The sequence below is a fragment of the Aquila chrysaetos genome, chromosome 12, assembly GCF_900496995.4.
Source record: "Aquila chrysaetos chrysaetos chromosome 12, bAquChr1.4, whole genome shotgun sequence".
Lineage (NCBI taxonomy): Eukaryota > Metazoa > Chordata > Aves > Accipitriformes > Accipitridae > Aquila > Aquila chrysaetos.
In genome coordinates this window covers 31,839,427-31,859,526 of record NC_044015.1, presented here as the reverse complement: position 1 = coordinate 31,859,526, position 20,100 = coordinate 31,839,427, and the positions used below count along the sequence as shown (strand labels likewise).

General features: G+C 40.5%; 1 protein-coding gene across 1 annotated transcript in view; it reads left to right on the top strand.

The window, feature by feature from the left end:
- The window catches only part of EIF2B3 (eukaryotic translation initiation factor 2B subunit gamma), a 104,778-nt gene that overhangs the window by 259 nt on the left and 84,419 nt on the right, over nt 1–20,100 (top strand). The window contains exons 2-3 of the mRNA XM_030033702.2: nt 100–248; nt 2,921–3,060. Coding sequence (XP_029889562.1) covers nt 101–248; nt 2,921–3,060 — 288 coding nt within the window. The 5' untranslated portion in view covers nt 100. The remainder of the gene's footprint in view (nt 1–99; nt 249–2,920; nt 3,061–20,100) is intronic.

The window sequence follows — 20,100 nt, the reverse complement described above, 5'->3', positions numbered from 1 at the left end:
AGGCCCGGCCCGGCCCGGCTCGGCTCGGCCTGTCCCGGCCCCGGCCTGCCCGGTTCTGCCGTGGTTGAGCGAGACCCTGCCCCTGTGCTCCCTCTGCAGCATGGAGTTCCAGGCCGTGGTGATGGCGGCGGGAGGCGGTTCTCGTATGACGGACCTGACCTCCAGCATCCCGAAGCCGCTGCTCCCGGTGGGCAACCGGCCCCTGCTCTGGTACCCGCTGAACCTCCTGGAGCGCGCCGGCTTCGAAGGTGAGGCACGACGGTGTCTTGGTGTGGGAGTGGAGACGACGTGCTTACTCTGGTCTCCTCAGGCTTCCCGTGGTCACCTCCGCCACTCCCGTTTGTCGCCCCCTCTTGTTCTAATGTCTTGTCGCAGGTGCCCTGTTGATCGGGGCAGGTGCCGTAGCAGGAGATCTCATCTTCTCTGCACTGCGGCTGTGCTGTTGGCCCATGTCACATCCCTTCCTTCGCTCTAGGCTGTGCTTCCTGTGCCAGCGCCCCCTTCCCCCCCTCTTCTCCCCTCACCAAGGCTTTTCCCATCTCTATGCTTTTCCCAACTTTGATGTCTTTCCCAGTGTTAACCAGGAGTCTCTCGCTTGTTTCTTTCTCTGAATTATTAATGAGAGTAGCTTGAAAACTGTCAGCTCTCCTGGGATATTTCTTGGTTTGTTGTTTCAGCCTGGCCTGAATTTCAGGGTTACTTGCTCTGTCTGAGGCATTTAGTTCTTGTTGCAGTGTGGAGCCAAGTGTTGGGGTTTGGACAGAGCAGGGCAGGGGGAAGAGGCAGACTTGTAATGCTCACCTGTGGGGCTTGTTTCATGGGAGGGCTAAAAATCATATTTAGTACATGGTGAGATTCTTTAGTATTTTCTGGGTTTAGGGTTTTGTTTACCTTTTGAGCGGTGGACCAAATCTTTCTGTGGTGTTCCCCCTGCTTCTTGTAAAACTTCTTCCTGACACCTTTCGTGTTTCTCTTTTTTCACTTTTGTATTTGTCCTTTGCCTTTCTGCTTCTCTGGTTTTGCTTCTCCTGTGTGACTGTGTGATTAATCTGTAGTCCATCCTGACACTGTGGTTTTTCTCCTGACTGCAGCGTTTTTCTGTGAAGTTGTAAAGATCAGCTCATGATTATCCATGTTAGCCTCTTACTATTTCAGTGTGAAGGAACAAAGGAAAGACTGCCTTAATTTTGTTTCATTAAGAAATCCTTAAGAACTTTTTTCCCTTGGAATTGTTTTTTGCCTGTTGTTTGTTGAAATCTGCTTTCTGAATGTCCATTTTCTTTGACTGTTTTCTTGTCTCTTTTTTGCTAGGATCATACTCTTATCCTGTGATACGGATATATGGGTAGCTAAAAGCTTCTCTGTAACCAATATTGTGCTTTGTGTGGCTCTTTAACTATTCAGAACTAACCATTTCCACTTGATGCTCTTGACCACTAGTAGGTGGTGTTACAGTCAGATCTTTCTCCTTTCTCATGCATAGCTCTTCAGCTTATCTATCCTCTACGAAAATTTGGATCTGCAGGTTTGTATATGCAGCTTCAGTAAGCAAGCTGCCACCTTCCCGCTCCTCTCATGCTTCTTGCTCCCAACCAAGCTGTATGTTTCTGTGTTAATACTCCAGTGGCATGAATTCTCTCCCTGGATCATAATTTTTATTAAGTATGACATGAGGCTTTAGTTCCTCATACTCGCTTATGTTAGTAAGTAGGTGTGTTCCACAGGCTGATTCACTGCATCGCTTTTGTCCTAATTGCAAGTGCTTCATCTGTCCTGATATTTAGGAGACCTTTGTCCAGCCCACCAGATTTACACTGAACTGTGTGGGCTTACAACTTCCACCTGACACTAGTTCCTTCTCCATTGGTTACTTCTTTCCCTAATTCAAGGTGTGCTTTCAATCCCTTTCTCCAGGTTCTTCAGCCTGTTTTGAATCCAGGTTGGCATCCAGTATGGGAGTGGTAGAGGAGCCCTCCCATACCTCTGGTACCAAACTGCCACACAATTCTCATGTTTACAGTTCCTTCCTCTTTTCTGTTAACAGATTCAGGATGAGTTCAGTTTTGTTTGATACAGATTTATTCTTGGCGTGTTTTCATCTTACCACAGGAGCTTCCTAGGCTGAGGGCTGTATTATTTCCCATACTTCTCTGTTAAAATTCTATGTGGAATACAATGTTACGGTGTTGGGTTTTTTTGGGAGGGTGGGATATTTTAATTTGAGGGTTTGACTGTTGCTTTTCCTTCCAGTTCTTGAAGCCAGGGGAAAAGGTTTCTTGCTGCTTTGTTTTCTCAGTCTTTTCTTTGGAGACCTGCTGTTCTCGCATTCTTCATTTTGGAAAATATGCTTTCATGCCCCTGTTGATATCCTTCAAATATTCATTTACCTTTTTTCTTTTGTAGATGGAATGAGTTTGTTGCTCACATACTACTCCTCTCTCTTGCCAAGCTGGTGCTGAGAAATAGTTTAACCATTGTATTGTAATGCTGTGGTTGGTGGTGTTGTCCACAGAGGATTTTAGAGGATCAGGGTGGTCAAAAGACAAAGCTCTAAAGTGTTGGTGACATTAATGCAGGGTCTCATGGTCTGAGGACATACAGTTGAAGTTGCTCACTAATGATAGAAGATGTTTCTGTTCTGTCTTGCTAACTTGTGCCACTCACATGCATGTGTGCCTTTCAGTAACAACCTCCACCCACACAAAGCAGGAGAGATTGTTTTCATATTCATTAGGAGTTTAATTTTATTCTTCAAAAGTTACTATTGCTGAAAGAGCTTGGTTCGTTGTAGAACCCAGTTATGTTACTCAAGCCTTTTGACAGTTCCATCAGCCTTTGTAAATAAAAAGCGAGTGTATCCTGTTTGTGATGATTTTTTTGTTTCTTCTGCTTCATCTCATCCCACTTTACTCTGTCCTAGAGGTCATTGTGATTACAAGGAAGGAAATCCAAAAGATGTTAAACTTGGACACAAAAATGAAGCTGGATTTTGTGTGCATCAGTGACAACATGGACATGGGTACAGCAGATTCACTGAGGCATATTCATCAGAAAATTAAGGTATTACTGCCTTCTATTGAACTTGACTGGAAGACATTTGTTTATAATAATTTTTTTTTTTTTTTATTGTGCTTTAAGAGCTGTCCCATGTAATGATATTGCGGGTAACTGAATTTCCTGATCTTCAGAAGAGCTGAATTTTGTAAAGGTCACCTCATGGGGGAACTCAAACAAAGACTCTAAATGACTAGAACTGACAGCTAGGAAGGCTGGAGCAGATTCAGGCTGGGCACTGGCTGCTGCTTAGTCAGTATTAGCTTTCTGACAGGTTAATTAAAGGGCTGTATTTGTTTATACAATTTTTGATATGATGTGTGATGGCTGTTGTCCATATAGTTTTTGGGGAAGTAGTTCTGCACAAATGTTCATTGTCATCTTAGCTGATACATAAGGAAGTTTCTGTTCAGTTCTTGGCCCTGCCACAGGCTTGCCTGTGCCATTAGGCAAGTGACTTGCTCTGTGCTTCAGTTTTCTGCTTTTCCTATGCTTTTGCTGGCTTGGTCATATGGTTAGCTCTTTGATAAACTGCCCAGATGTGATAAAGGGCTGCTGTTCTAATAAAAACACCAGTTTGTAGAATTCTGATTTCCAGCTGCACAATTAAAACACTCCCATGTAAGGCAGAAATGCTGCTTGGAGCTCTTGCTGTGATCTGGGATGGAATTTTGTTTTTGTTGTTGTCATACACTTAATCTTTCCGATTTGTTCCCTGTCTGTTTAGGCCATCTTAGCCAAATTGGCTGTTTAAATAAAGGTTGCAACAGAACATCAATGAACCATTTAAGTCCTGAGGTGTCTTTTTGTCTTCAGACTCTTTTTGAGGGTAATAAACTGCAGTGTAACAGGCTATGTACTCCCGACAGAAAGACTCCAGGTGAGACAAGATGAAAGTTTCCAGGCAAATATGGGTGTCTAGGCACAAGGAGAGAGATACTGCAAGGGATTAATGCACAGACTAGAATAATTTAGAGGGCGAAGAGAAGATATAAAAAGGAAACCAAAATCAACAAAATCAGTTTAATTTAACTGAATGTTTCTGTCATGTGGAGAATTGCGCTCTGTCATAACTCTGGCAGTATTTTTTAAATATGTGCATGCAGTAAGGAAATACCTCTGCACTGCAAATTGTGACCCTGACCTTACAGTTTTATTGCCTAACCAGAGTGATCAGTTGGGCTGTCTGGGTGTCCCTCTTTTTGGTAATCCAGGCAAGTTTGCCTAGGGGAGGCCTGGGAAACAACAGTAAAGCATGTAGTGATAAGAAAATAGACTGTGTCTTCAGAGGTAGCAGTGTTGGATCTTCTGTTTATTTTTCAGAAAAAAGGCTTAGAGAAGATGTGTGTTTTTCAATACTACCTCACAACTTTTCTTCAGTCAGCTGCTGTGTAAGAACGGCAGCAAGTGCTTCTGCCCTTTTTATTCCATGTCTTGCTTGTCTGGCCGGAGAGAACAAAGTGGTCTCTTACTTGAAATAAGCCTATACTAAGTTCTTGAGCAGATTGCTGTACTGCGTATTTTGGAGTCATTCCTCTAGTAAATGCATGCCACTGATATACCTTTTACAGGGTATACCCTCTCCTGTCTGATACAGGTGGGAGAACTATACAGTAGAGGTGGCTGAAAAGCTGCTGTCTGTTGGCTGTGTCTGGTGTAGCGGGAGAGGGATCTTGCTGAAGAATGAGTTTCCCTGGTGAAAACAACTGCTGCGTGTGGTCATAGTTTGCTGGCAGGCTTTTTGTAACCCATGCCAAAAGTCTGATGAGAAGTTTAAACTGGTTGCTGAAACTTAGTTGTCACAAATTGCCCACAGACAGAAGACCAAGTATGCTCAATAAAAACGAGGTAACATGGTACAGTATATACAACTTGCTTGTGTGCAATGCAAGTGATAGGGAGTAAAGCCAAGATTATAAATGCACAGTAAGAAATACGTAGCTGAACTGCTGATCACAAATTCTGAGATGTGCATAAATGCTGGACCACTCTAAAGCATAAAATCTCATGACTTGCTGCCTTGTCTAGCATTTGTCTGAGGGAGTTCTACCAGCGCAGCATTGCTGCTTGCTGTGCCAGCAGTTGCAGGGCTTTTTGTTGTGTTGCACCTTGGTTAATGAAGCTTGATACTTTAAAGATTAGATGTCAAGATCAGATTTACAGAATTGCAGTCAGTAGTAGCATGAGAATACATACGTGCAAAGCCTGTAAGGGCTGAGGGAAGATAGCTTGCACTGTTGTTTTATTGCTTTTTGGTGCTGGCATTTTTGGGGGCAGGTAAGACTGACTGTCTTGGTTCACAGTAACAACCAGTTGACTCCACCAGTCTTACTCTTTCCTGGTTGTTCAGAAGTTCGTGAGAGCAAAGGAAGCCTGTTCAAGTTTTTGCTTGCTGTTTTGCCCACTATACACACAGAGGATTTTTTTGACATCTTTACTTCAAGAGTTGATATAGTAGATGTGTGCTCTTTGCTCTATTGGAACTCTTCCTGTTATTTTTGGCTGTCTCAGCTTACACCTGATTGACAAGGTAGCAGCTTCATTAGGGTTTTTATGTTCATTACAAGTCTGAATGTATCCTTTTCTTGGATCCTTCCACAATGAAGATGATAGGCTAAACTTGATTCCTAAAGGCACCTGCTTGAGAAGTAATGAACAACAGAGAACTTGGTCCCATAAGTTCCACTTTCTGGGTTCCTAGGCCTGGGTGTCAGTCTGGCCTGTTTTTTTCTGGTAGTTCTTTAATTGACATGTGTGGTGCGTTGTTTTGTTTGTTTTTATTTAAATGTTCAGTTCTGGGGTCTGAATAGCTAACACCATTAACTAGTCACAACTCTACAACTGAGAATCGAGGCTTAATGAAGTGAAGTAATTTACCTAGGATCATTAAAGAGATTTGTAACAGTACTGGGAACTGGACATTGGTCTCAAATCTCTCATGGTTTTGTGCATAAGATCATCTTTCTATACTGTGTGCAGATTGCATACTCTGTTTCCCCACCTTGAAAAAGCCAGCAGGACAAGAGATTAAACACAAGTTGAAGCTGTTTTAAATGGAAACTACTGAAACAGAAAATTCAGTAGAGCTGTAGTCCAGTTTCTAAATGGTGAGTGTTGTGGTTTTTTCAGTGCGTGCTAGATTATGACTCTAAAAAGGTCTTCAATTTGGGAATGTGTCAGTCTAAATGTAAGTAACTGAAAAATCATTTTGCAATTTATGAAGTAGAAACTGGTAGGGCTTTTTTTTTTTTTTGCCTGTGTTCGTACTATTTTTTGATTGGGTAATATAACACATCAATGTTTTGCACTAAGTCCAGCACTTAAAATGATATTGTCAAAAAGCGGGTATGGGAGTTACTCATTTATTTCTGAAATGTTTTGTTTTATAAAGAGATATGAAAACAATTTGTTTAAGGACTTTGTGATAACTATTGATCAGATCCTTTAATTGCTCTCCTGTGGATAATCCCAGCATTTCCTTAGAACACTGTTGGTTTCAGCATTCTTCTATAGTCTGTGCCTTATGGCACTTTCCATGGCTATCATTTTAATGTCCAGTCTTTGGGTTTTTTTATACACTTTTAATATCACTGTCAGTTTTATTCTTTTGGCCCTTTAAGTTCCTAGTTTTCTTCTCATCTTTTGCAGGACTGATAATGAATGGCTTTTCAAAATATGAAAATAAAAATGAAGCTGCAAAGGCTTAATTCTTTTCTTGTTTATATATAGGATTGGAAACGGTAGAACATAGACTATGTAGACTCACAGTTGATGGTATAATAATGCTCTAGTTGAAACTGCAGCTTTACCACCATAAGGCTGTTTACAGGTCTCTATCACCTGGTGATCTATGCTGGTGAGACAGATCTCTGTCACCTCGTGATCTAGCCTAAACAGAAAAACAAGCCACCCTTCCATGCCTTTAGGTTTGGATGGGTGACCTTCCCTGGTCATGAAGAGCAAAGAGAGCTCTCCTGTTCCGGTTGGGGCCTTGGCAAGAGCTGGTATGTAGAGGAAATTAATGAATTTTGGAAGATGACGGTCTGCTTCTGTAGCTGAGTAAATTCCTACAGGAACATCAATTTTTTTTATTTATTTATTTAAAATGCCTTCTAACTTCAATTTTCTTTCAATTGTTCACATATGCAATTATACTAGAGTAATTCTGAAGTGATTTACTTTGTGAAAACTTCAGTGCTTTTTGAGTTATAGCCTTACCTGCAGCATGGAAGTGAGACAGGTCCAGCAAGACTTACAGGACACAAAAAGAGGCACTACCATGGATTTCTTTAACTGTGTGCCTGTCAGCATTTGAAAAGCTGTACAAAGTAGTGGAAAAAACCTTTCACTAAATCTCTTGAAGACAACGAAGAGCTATGATAAACGAAGCAACTTTGATGGATTGTAAGAAGCAATGAATCAAGCAGTTATGTCCTTAGGTTCCAAATCTGTTAAAGCAGTACTCTTGTGCAATTTATTCAATCCAGTATCTTTATGTCAAACTTTTAAAATATTGCTGTATGTTCATGTCTGTTTTCAAGAATCACTGTCAGTAATTACTTTGAAACTTCAGAAAATTATTTTTATAGATTAAATAACAAAGTCAGCTCTCTCTAAGTCTGTAATAGGTAAATACCACCTCATCCAATGTACGTTAGTAAAAGCAGACTGTGAGCTTTTTAGGGGAGAATCTATGCTTTCCTTTGTCTCTGAAGGGCATATGTTTTAGTCTCCTGCTTTGGTTGGAACCATGTTGCTATTGTCTTAATCTATAATTTGCATTAAAGAATATTCTTGACCTGTCAGGGAGTGCTTAAATAAAAAAATATTAGTTAGCATAGGTGTAAAAAATTATTTCTGTATGAAATGTAAATCAAACTCTCTCCTTCGTGAAATCTCATTTTCCATGTCCTTTTTTTTTTTTTCCTGTCCCTTTCTGATTCTACTCTCTTAAGATATCTTTCATACTTCATCACTCACTTAGGCTGTTACTGGTCACTGTTTCATCCATTACTGGCATGGGAGGCACATAGCCTTTGCATGCTTTGCTAAGGAGCCTGTAGAATTTATTTTTAAGGGGGAAGAAGTAATTTGCTTTCTTAAGAGTCAGATTCTCTAAAGGGTAAACTTTCATTAGGAAATGAGCAAAACAATTTGGATGTAAGAATGGCTTAATCTAGCATAAACAACTGAATACCTCTTCCACAGATGATGAGAAAACACTAAACTTGCTCTGGATTTGTCTTCAATTTTCCTCACACATGGTGCTTCAAGATTAAGGGTTTTTTAAATGAGATCAGTGTTTGGCATTTTTAGTAAAACAGTTATGTTCAGCATGCTGCTGTAAACTAAGGATGATGTTACAGGTGTGACAGAGCAGGTGCTAAGGTGTAATTTGATAACTTCCGTGTTCCTGTTTTTATTTATTTTTATTTAGCATTCAAAGCTTGCTAACTGCCTGCAGCAGTGTGGAAGGGGGGGGGGGTCTCTGTAAGAAGTGTGGTTTTTCTTTTTTTAAAATTGCTTTCTCAATAACTATCATTAGTCCTTGTTTCTGGTTTTCATTTGTAAGCAGCACTAGCTGGAGCACTTAGATGAGTTCAATCTGAATAATAGGGAAATTGGTAAAAGTCTTGACAGTTTCAGTGGCGATACGTGCTTTCTAGCAAGAGAAGAGGTGCAAGTGCTGTCGACTGCATGCTGTGGTAGGAGATTGTGCAGTTTTGTTTTGTAGGCAGCTCATCTTTCAGTGGTGATTTCCCCCCCTCCCGCCCCCCCAATTGTGGGCAGTAGGCTGCCTTTTTAAAAGTTAACTTACTTTGATGTCTCTTGAAATTTTATGTAATGAAATCCCCTGGCTCACTTAGGGAGGCTTTTCCTCTGTAGATGGTGTTAGTGGACACGCTTTTTTCAAGTCATAATGTAAAGTCTTCTGGTATGTCTGTTGGGGCTTTTTAGTGTGGTTATTACCTCCAGTATGTTGCTCTGTGATTTCTTCAGTCCAGATTTATGTCCTCATTTATTTGACTTCTACTACCATTCTTAAAGGCCTTCTCTTGCAGTTTAGTAGACGTCCTTTGGATGATTCACAGGACCAGTGCGAAATATATGTGCCATGACCTGCCATGTTATAGCGCAGCAATAGTGTCAAGCTTTGGTTGGTAACACAGGACTCATGATTTTGGGGATTAGTAACAAGAAATTGTAATAGGAGCTAGGAGCCCAAGGGTAAATTGCAATGTCTCAGAATGTACTAGTTGAAATGGGGTGGTGGTGAGCAGCCATGCTGATGGAGGAAGGAAAGGTAAACGTAAGACTAGAAAGTATCCGGTAAAGTATTTTTTATGGTAGATATGAGAAATTAATACTATTGCTTAAGGCAATGGAAAGATTTTTTGCCTGGAATACTGCACAAGTGTGGAAATCAAATGCATCAAATGTGGAACAAACACTAGAAAAGGAGATAAGATATTCAGAGTGGGATATAATTGGGTTTAAATTTGCTATGAGAAAACATAGGCTGAAAATTACAGAAAGGTTTTAATCAGAGCAGAATAGGATTGTGCAACAGTCTTCCAGAAGGAGTCATTGAGACAAAAATCCCCTAACTTTATACTAGAGTGAGAAGCTGTTTTTTTGTTGTGGTTTTTTTGTTTGTTTGTTTGTTGATTAGTGTTTTTTAAAATAAACTAAGTAATGTGATACCTGGAATGGCAGGAGGCTAAACTTTGACTCAGGGAGCCCCTTTGAGAACTGTGTTTCTGTGACTTTCTGCTTGTACCGTTCATCAAACTGCTGCAGACCTTTTTGTGGGTTGTAGATTATTGTTGATGGAAAAAAAAAAAAAGGTGGGGGGTGTCACTGTAGTTTACAAATGAGTTCCTCTGAAATTTAGGCATCTCTAATATTTGACCATTTTGTTTCCTGTGCCAAATTTTACCAGACCCATGCAGCTGCTGTCTGGCGCCACCTCCCAGGCTGGGGCCTCTCCAGGCAGCAGGTTGAGAAACCTGGTTAAATCATGAATCTGTGTTTTGGACTGAAGCAGGAGGTGGAGTGGGTGTGACTGGATCAGCATTTGTCTTCACTGAGTCTATATTATTTTCATCTTCTGTTAAGCATTTCTCTCCCTTGTGTCACTCAACTATACTCCAGCCAGTGATTAAAATGTGGCGTTCCAGCAGAGTAACAGCAATGGAACAATTTCACATTTTCCTTCCTTGATGAGCCCTTAGTTGTGTTAATGGAAGCCCTGACTAATATGGTGTGAATTAATCAGCATGTCTTCTGCTGCTATCACTGGTGAGTGTTTGCGTGTGAAATGTTTCATCTCAGGTGGTCCACCTGGTTTTCTCAGTTTAACAAAGTAAGATTTGAAAGTAATACGGCTCTTAAAAAGCAAAACAAAACAAACCCTAAAAAGCTACCAAAAAGAAGAAGAAAAACCAACTTTCTCTGAACAAATAAACAAAGATTGAAACTCCAGATTCTCTTGGTATGTGCATCTTTGGGAGCCATGTTGTGGAAAGTGTGATGTCACGGTGGTGGTCTGTATGCTGCTGAGGGTCACTGATCCGTGGAGTCTTGGACGGCATGGCTAAGCGCTTCACTTCCTCTGTTGAAAAATCTCCTTTCCAAACACATGATGTAAGTAAGCTTGCTGTAACGGCTGGAAGGTGGAATCTGAATCCTTTTGGTACAGCTGAGCAGAGTTTGGTGAGCATGGAAAGAAAAACTTCAGTCCCCATAATATATAGTTACATATTTTTTGTACTGTCAGTGGAAATTAAAAAAACAAATGAAATTCATTTGTAAGAGACAAGGTCTCTCTCTATATATATATATATGAGCAAGACTTAACTAAATGTTCTGTTCATCTATTTTGAAATAGTAAAAAAAAGTCATCAGTTTTTTCCAGCAGACCTGACAGAAAATACTCTTTACTTGAGTGTCTAAAATGCAAATAAAAGTTGCTGTCTTGCTGGTTTTTCTGATTCTGCCTTTTACAGTGTTGTTAGTGCTGTGTGGGGAAAGCAGATGTATCAGATGGCAGCTCGCAGGGTATGTAGCATCTTGTTTCCTTCTCTGCCTCTGATTGAAAGCTGCCTTCACTGAGGCACCAGGCAAAATTTATTACGGATTGCATGCCCAAGTCCCATTCCCAAAGCACAGCTGATTGTCTTAGTAGAAAGCAGCTATACTGGCAGGTGCTCAGGCTGGCGATGTTGCTGGGGGGAATGATATAGTGCTGCCTGACGGTGTGCTTGATGAATGTGTTCAGGACTTTGCTCTGATCTTTATTTTTCCTGGCAGGGTAAGAGTTAGAGAATTCAACAGTTGTTGGGGGTTTTTTTGCCTTTTTTTTTTTTTTAAGTTACTCAGCTTTAGAAGAATGTAGCTAATTAAATTAATTATTTTGCTGCCAGGGTTTACTATGGATCAGGGCTAAAACACCAGAAGTTTGAATGAGGCAATTAGCTCTGAAGGCTAGGATCAAGAATGGTTATTAGGGCATTTGCTTTTCTGCATATTGTTGGCTAAAGAGGCTGCCTTCCATCATACACAGCGGCAAAACCTTAGGTGTTTTGCAAGAAGAGTCATTGACAGACCTGAGATGCCTGTCAGTTTTAATCATTGCATCTCCCACTGCATGTCTTTATCCTTTTCATGCTCCTGGCAACTTGAGGCCTGTGCTCATTATTTTAACCAATACCTCTTGTTTCCCTGTAGAAGTTAATTGTCAGCATTTCTCCTGTATTACGGTATATGTTTTCATTTAGACCCTATGTGGTTTCCGATGAATTACACAAATTCAGCCTATTCTAGCTACAGATGTAGTAAGCTCTTTGCACATGTATATAGCTGAAATAATTTGTTTAAAAGCATCCTGGTAGAAATCTTCTCCTGTTATTATGAGCTACTACTAGTTTTCATTTTTTGAGAGTAAATAGAAGTTAGTCGTCATATTTGGAAATCATCCTTCATTTTCCCTATTTAAAGTATATACAGTCTTCTTGTGTAAATAGTGTGCTATGTGTTGATGGAAAATTACTGCTTTAGTAAAGGTAATCTCAAAAAACTATTTGCACTTCTTGTCTTTAACAAGACTTTCATGGACACATGTAGGCAAAGAAGAGTTAGATGTCCTTTATTATCAGCTCATTTTATCAGGCATAGAAAACGTTTTACATTAATAAGTCAAACTCAAGTTTCTACTTTGCAAAAATCGTTCTGTGATGAATGTTCAAAGAAATGAAAAGTCTGTGTGAAGTGAATTTGTACATCTTGCTTCCAAAGAGAGAGATTTTAAGAATGTGGGGAAAAAAGTTAGTGTCCTCCAACTGCCATTTTTCCTTGGTGCTGTCAGTGGTGAGGGCAAAGCCTTGTGCCATGTATGAGCCTTGAAGATGTAACTGTCACCCATGCCTGGGTGAGGATATGAAGGACGGTGTGAAGGCATCACTGATGTCCGTGCCACCCTGGACTCCACAGAGCAGGAGGAGTTGTGTAGGGCTCTGTTTTGTGTTCCTCAATGATGTCCTTGTTTTGAATGTGAAGTCAGCATCTGGTCTGATGTTTTAATAATTTTTTTGCTTGTAATTTCCAATGTTCTTGGCCTTTCTCTATGAGACTCAAGGCCTCCCTGGCGTCAGGTAGGATGATACTTGCAAGGAGGCATTCTCAGGCTATTTGTACATTTTTCTGGAATAACATTCCTTCCTTGCTGTCCGCAGCCTTTTTACTTTGTTTCTAGCCTGCATGATTTCTACTTGTGTATTTTCCCCATGTTGGATCTTAAGAGCGCTTTCATCATAGGAGGTTGGGACTTTTCATGGCAATTGTGGGCTATACAGCTGTCACAGTTACCGTGTTGCAGGTGATATTCCTCAGTGAGTATTCATCCCTTGAAAGAGAAAATGGAATTGTTTATATCAAACACAATTGTGTGTGTTAACCTAAGTACATAGTTCCAGTTATTGGGGAATGTGGGAGGGAGTAGATGCCAGACATCAACCCATGGAGTTACTGTGCTAGAGAGGGTTTCTCCCTGTGTCTGTTTCTTGCAGCCTGGTACAGTATTGTAACACTGATAATAGGAAGGTGGTGCTGTGAACAGCACAGGCTATCCCAGAGGCTGTCACTTTGCTCAGCACTGGTTTTCTGTCACTGTTTAATTTGGTGAAAGCCATGGTGAAGATCAGTGGACTTGTAGGATGCTTGGAATTTAATTTTGCATTTTTGTCATGTTACGTTAACTGGGAAGCCCACGTAGGTTATCTTGGTTCTGTTCTGAAAAGGGAGAAACAATTGTGTATTCAGATTTTCTTGAAGCAAATTTAAGCGTTCTTCTGTAGTATAAATTCTGTTAGCTCCTTTGCGAAGATGGTGAAAATTCTGGATGTAGAGTAATAGTGCTGGAAAAAGCAGTGGAGGTATTGGAAGTTTTCATAACATTTTTGTTACAACAGCAGTTGCTGCAGACCAAATATCACTGGCAAAATTGGACAGGTGCTAGAGGAGAAAATAGTATCGCATGGAGGATATAGGTGTAGGAATCTATGGTTCAAAACAGTACTTTTATTTAACATGGCATGATTCAGTTTTTACAGGAAGAAAACAACATTTGAACAAAGCTAATCAGGTTTCACGCAAGTGGACACTCAGTTCAGTGCAGTCTAGTACGAAGTAGCAATGCCATTGAGCTGTGTTTCACAGGGCGTGTCCTTTGTAGAGCAGTTTAGCATTTGGGTTTTTTGTTGGAGCAGAGTTGAAACTGGGTTTTGTGTAGTGACTTGGTTTGACTTTGGAAAGAATTTCATGCCATTTTTTTAAAATTTAAATCACACTGATATTAGCTACAGGATGGCAGAATGATTCCTAAGGACACATGCTGTATATGTCTTGGTTTTTGTTTATAGTCTGGGTTGAGACTGCAAGGCACCATTATGATCCTCTAGTCTGTAAGGGAATTTGCACACAGTAATTAGGGCTGTTAGCCCCAAAACTTACGGATGACTTAGTGAATGTGTTTCTGAAAGATAGCAAGGCTCTATTCATACGTTCTAGTAGATAAAGAGTGTATTATATCCTTTGGTGTTTTATTCCAGATTATACTTATTCTCCCTCTCAAACCACTTTGCCTTTTATTTCTATGCTGAACACTGATTTCTAGCCACTGAATCCAGTCATGCCTGCTTTTTGTTGTATTGCTGAGAGATCTGCTGTTCAGGTAATTGCGGGCTGTGGGCAAAGGCCTTCTTTCCCTTCAATAAGTTGAGACGGTTGAGCTCCATTAGGACTACTTTTTATTATTATTGTTTGTATGACTGCAGCACCTGACTGCCTAAGGCTCTGCTTACATTAAGTGTTAAGCCTGGGCTTGAGCTCTGGGCTTTGGCAGCAAGCCTGCTGTGCCGCTGCTGTTGAGATTGGAGCCTGACTGCGGCGTTCTCCTTTCTGTTCATGTGAGGCAGAGTCCAAGATCAGCTGCGCAGCAGGTCTGCTAGTGCTGCTGTGCAGGTAGTCCTGGAAACCTGCCTTCCAGGAATAGGAATCATGAGGAGAGCGCCATTTGTTTCGGGAGTTCTCCTGCCTGTGAAGAAGGGATCTGTTCATGCAGTGCGTTGAGCCAGGGGAGAGTTTAGCTTGCCAGGCTCACCCTCCATGAACTGGTGAATTCAGGGCTTGGGTTATGGGGTGCTCCTCTGAGCTTTAGCAGGCGTGGTTCTCATGAGTGACAGTGCACGCTTTCTGGATGCCTTTAGATGGCGGAAAAAACCAGTCTCCTCTGTGGCATGCCTAGGATCTGGACGTAAACCCAGGAGATGACTCCTGGCCTCAGACAAATGAGAGAACCTAGCGAGACAGCATAGTATGTGTCAGTGTATCAGGCCGGAGCCCCAGCATACTGATAGCCTGATAATTGTCAGTTTTCTGTAAGTGTAAGGGTAGCAGATTTCTTTTAGGAAAAAAAAAAAAAAAAGACAGCAGAGCCTAAAACCACGTCCTTTAGAAGGTACAAGTAGGTGATAGAGCTGTCATCATCATTTATTGATGTAAGGCAGTAGATTTGGTAAGTGCATGGTAAGTGGAAGGGATAGGCTATTAAAAGGCAGGTAAACAGCTTGTGCTTGATGTGACAGAAAATGGAAGGGTGATGTGGTTGGAGGAGGAAGTTGGGAAAATTATTTTTGGAGTACTGTGTGACAAAATTGGATTAGTCGGAGCCAGAGGAAAAGGTGGATTACAAAGCTTATGTTCCAGACCAGAAGTTTTACAGTTCAGTATGTATCATAATATCAATGTCCTGCTTTGGAAACACTCTTAATAAGCTTATGAACTTGTGTTCATCTCTAAACTTCTGCTTTTGGTTGCTGATAGCTCTAAATTACCCTTTTCCACCCCACGTGTCAGTTTGAGCAATAGGTAACAAGACTTCCTACTGGGAGGAGACAGGATGCCTTCTGGGCTTGAATATCTTTCCTGTTCCTAGCTTATATGTATGTAAATTAAAAAATATTGATTTTGGATGGTAGCTCCTGAGATACAAAGATAACCTAAAATGGTGTTTTCATTGTATGTTCCCATCTGATATAATGCTTAGGATGAGCCATATGATGGGACTGGGGTTAAGTCTCCTCCCCAGCTTCTGGCATCTTTCTTCCAGCTTTCTTTGAGAAGATAAACAGTGATGCTGACAGGTTACGTATGTGAAGGCATTCACATTGCCTTAAGATATCCTCACCTGATGAATTCAGGGCCATCCAAGAAATTAGAAGAGACTCCCTTGGCTCCCGCATTAGACTTTTCTGTTTTCTTTTTTTTTTTTAAAAAAAAAAAAAAAAAAGAAGAAAAAAGAAGCCTCTTTCATATTACACACTGTCTTTCAAAAAAAAAAAAAAAGTTTCTTCCATCTTTTAATAAGGAGTGGTTGCTGCTGGATTTCAGATTGAGGGACATCCTGTGCCTCCACTACCCTCTATCCTTAGAATAGTTACGAAGGTACTGGTCTACAGCAAACTTGCTGCTGCAGGGTGAGTGCACAGTAGGTAAATGCTTCATGTCTGCTAACAAAGTACTAAATCATGGTTTTCTTCTGAATCTTGCTATCGAGGACATTACAAAAGCAGAGTGGGAATTCCCAGCCAAAGGCAGCCATTTCAGTTGGTAGCTAACAAGATCCTACAGACATCAAAAAATAAAAGAGGTTCCCTGCTCCAGTTACAGCAACAGCCATGGAGCTTCAAAGAGGTCACAGGTGTGGAAATTGGAGGACTCTTAATGGAGTCTGAGATAAAAAGGGATTCTCTAAAGCCTTGGATGTAAGTTTCTGATCTGAAGAGTGGTGAGTAATGCGATTGCTAGGAGGTATCTTTGGCTTTGCCTGGAGCACGCTAACAAGCAATCGAAACGCTTGCCCACAGCCAAACTGTTCTTTCCCTTTCCACTCTTTAGAATAATAAAAGCATTACACACAAACCCCACTGTTAATGCAACATGTGGGTGAAGTTCCAGGCTATTGTGTATAAAACTCAGTCTTAATTCCAGCAGTAATTATAACTTGTTCCTCTCTCCCCTGTTGTATGGTGACACCACAGGAAGTGATGCAAAATTCTCTGTTTGTGCATGTGTTAACTTAGGCTGAGTGTAGGAACAGAGTCTATCTAGTCTCTTGATTTTTTTCTTTTCCTGTCAGTCTCAGGTGTAATACTGTGCAACTGGAAACTTCTAGCATTTAACTTCAATGTTTTGTCTGTCTTCAGTTCTCTTAGGAGCTAGTTCTACTGCTCATGGATATTTTGCTTCTTTTCTGTTTATAATGCATTCTGACATTTGTTTTCCTCTTTCTCTTGAGGCTGATTTTGTTCAAATTAGAGATTTCCTTGCAACACATGTTTTCTGATTTTCTAGTCTGCAGTTTTTGAGGCAATCAGCACGTTAGGCTACAAGGTCCTGCCCTTGTCTATACTTGATAGAAAAAGCATAGTGAATACCACTAAAAATTCATCATTTGCTGCCAGCTATCTGTGGCAACCCTGCTATCTCCTGTTTGAACAGAAGGGATCCAGCAATTATTGCTGAATATAAAAGAGTTTTTAGCATTGCCTTTGTATGCAGTGTGAGAAAGTCCAAAGGCTTTTTATTTATGCTGGTATATTACACCATATAATTGCATCCATCTTTTGATCTGTGGTATGAATTAGTTCCATTGAAAACATGTTTTCTATTTTTAAATCAGTTGTCTTGAACTGAGTTCTTGAAACATTCTGCTTTTTGGTCTTGTTTTTGTGTAGATTTTCCATATTGTGCTGGGTTTAATATAATTGTTGACATATTGGTTTTGATTTTTTTTTCTGTACTGTTTTTTTTTTCTCTATTTTGTATAAATCTCTTGGTGTTTTATGTTACAGTGTTGTATTTACCCAGATTGAGTATGTAAGTTATCTTATAATATCTGAGCATTTTACAGTTCGGAAACGTTTGATGGTGAAGTGCTGTTAGCCAGTGCTAGAAAGGGAGAGCGGAGATTTGGAGGCCTTAAGTGCTGTGTTTCCGTACTTGACTTGATAGAACACTGTGTTCAGCGATGGCTAGACTGGAAGCCCAGGGCTCCCTCCATGGTCAGTAGGGACAGAGAAACATCTCCTTGAAACTCAGATCATAGGTGGGAAGATCTCTGCAGGACCTTGTTTTTCTCCACTGATCAGCAGCAGAGTCTAAATTCTGAACTTGAGTGCGTAAATTGCAAATCTGAGGTTAAATGGGATTACTGGGACCCAAGTGACTCTTCCAAGGAGTTTCATATTCTCTCTGTCTTTTCTGTTGCTCTTGTGATGCTCACAAAAATTGTGAGCTGTGCTACCAGCAAGCTAGGGCTGCTGTCCCTATACCCGAGTAGCACTGCAGTGTTTTCTTGTGTTCCCCAACCCAAAGTCATTTGCTGTTCTCTTTTATAATGCTTGATGGTATTTTCAAGTGGTCTGTACAGCAGCTTCTGTGGTAGAGCCCTGGTCTGTGATGACGTCTCCTCTGTGTCATAAAAGGAGTAAACAAAATGGCACCTATTAAGTTTGGCAGAGCAGGAGAATGCCAGAAATTCCAAGCATTTGTTTCATGCTCCATACATTAGATGGTCCTTCTTGAGTTAAGACCCTTGCCTTGTCCTTCCCATGGTTGTAATGGGTGTTGAGACTGCATTTGTGCATGCGTTGTTCTTCCTTTGCAGTGGTTCTGCTTGGGGTGTGTGCTTCCTGGGTTTTTTTAATCAGTTCATGTTGATTCTTATCGTCTGTTTGTATAATAGTTTGGGGTTGATGTAATCATTGTTACATGTATTTCATTAAGAGATATATGTGTGTACTTAGGTGTTTGCATAATTCATGAAGTCAAGTATGTTCACATACCCCTTGTTAGCACATGAGTGCATGTAGTAAGTATGTACTTCTCTTCTTTGTATCAGCGGCTCATTGGGAAAGGTGCACTATATTTATTTGGCATGTATATATGTAAAAAACCCACAAGCCTTACCATTTATTTTCTTTCTTCTACACCCACCCTAAAAACGTAAAGAAAAACACACACTTCTGCTAGGGTTCTAGGATAGTTTATTTTTTCATTCAGCCATTAGTTTATTCGTTCAGGAGTTGTACACTGGAAAAAAATTGCATCCATTAGACAGTGAGGGCTTTATTTATGAGGGGGGTGGTGTTTCAAAGGGGAGGCTGTCAAGTCCCAAAAGAGCCTTTCATGGTGTATTCTCAGCGTGCTTCTGAGGCCACTGCTCTGCTCATCAGGAGGAGAGGCAGAAATGTGGGCTTTACAGAGCAACTGTGTGTTTCACTGGTCCCTGTGCTCACTGACGTTTATTTACATATTGGGAGAGTAAATGGGTAGAACAGATGGCAACCAGACATTTGGTGGTTCTGTTCCCGTATGCTCCTCAGGGGTCTTGCATTCAGTTTTTGCAAAAAGCTTGTCCTATAGTGAGGAGAAAAAACCCAGGAGCCTGTTCACAACTATGAAACGCTTGTTGGGTTTTTGCTGTAGTGACAGATTAAAGCATTTAGTAAAATGTGAAATAATTGCAAGGTTTGTTTTACAAGTCCAGATACTTGTTCCTCAGGATAAGTCCATTGGTGTGTCTGTCTCTCTTTATTATTATTTCTTATTTTCACCACTGGAGTGAATGCATTTAGATTTGAAGCCAGCGACCTCTTCCTTCTACAAACTGAGTTTGAAAAGTACAGGTCTATTTTTATGAGCCTTGGATACCTTTTGGCCTTTTCTGCAAGTATTGTAATTCATTCGTGCTCTTCTAAAAATGGAGTATCTGAAAATTTTGCAGGATTTTCCAGGATATTTAATATGTGTTTCTTCACTATTTACAGTTATGAAGCAGGACATTTACTTCCATACCAAGTTGAATTTTTTTCTTACTTTCTTTGTACACACTGGAATGTTGGAGCAGGGCTGCTCCAGAGTGCTAGGCAGCTTGCTTTAGTGGTTTGGGTTGGTTGTTTTTTTTCCAGTGTGTGCATGTTGTTTGTTTTAGAGAAGTGATAATTAAAGCACTTCTCCTGGGCAAAACCGTAATATAAAATACACATTTTGAAAATATGTTAAAAGGGGCGATGCAGGTCAGGTTTTGAATGTGTAAAATTCTCAACCTGCACATTGTTCTGTTCCTTCCTGTAAAGCAGCCAGGTGTTTCTCAGTAAAGTGGGGAGAAATCAAATGAAAATTGAAGAGCTTGACCTTTTGCACAGCATGCCAAATCAGCAGCTCTAACAGTTTGTGACATGATGAATTCCAATGACTTATTGGTAAACACATGAAACTACCTAGCATTTGTAGGAGAACCTGTCAAATAATGTAAATACCAGACCTCAGTTAGTCTCACCTACGATGTGGAATCTCCTAGTATAAGATAAAGTCTGTAAAGCAAACCTTTCTATAATAAATCTTTCTGTAATACAAGGTCAATGCTGAACTAGTTCGCTTTGAACCAAGATAGTTTTCAAAAGTAAAAGAATTACTGATACTCCA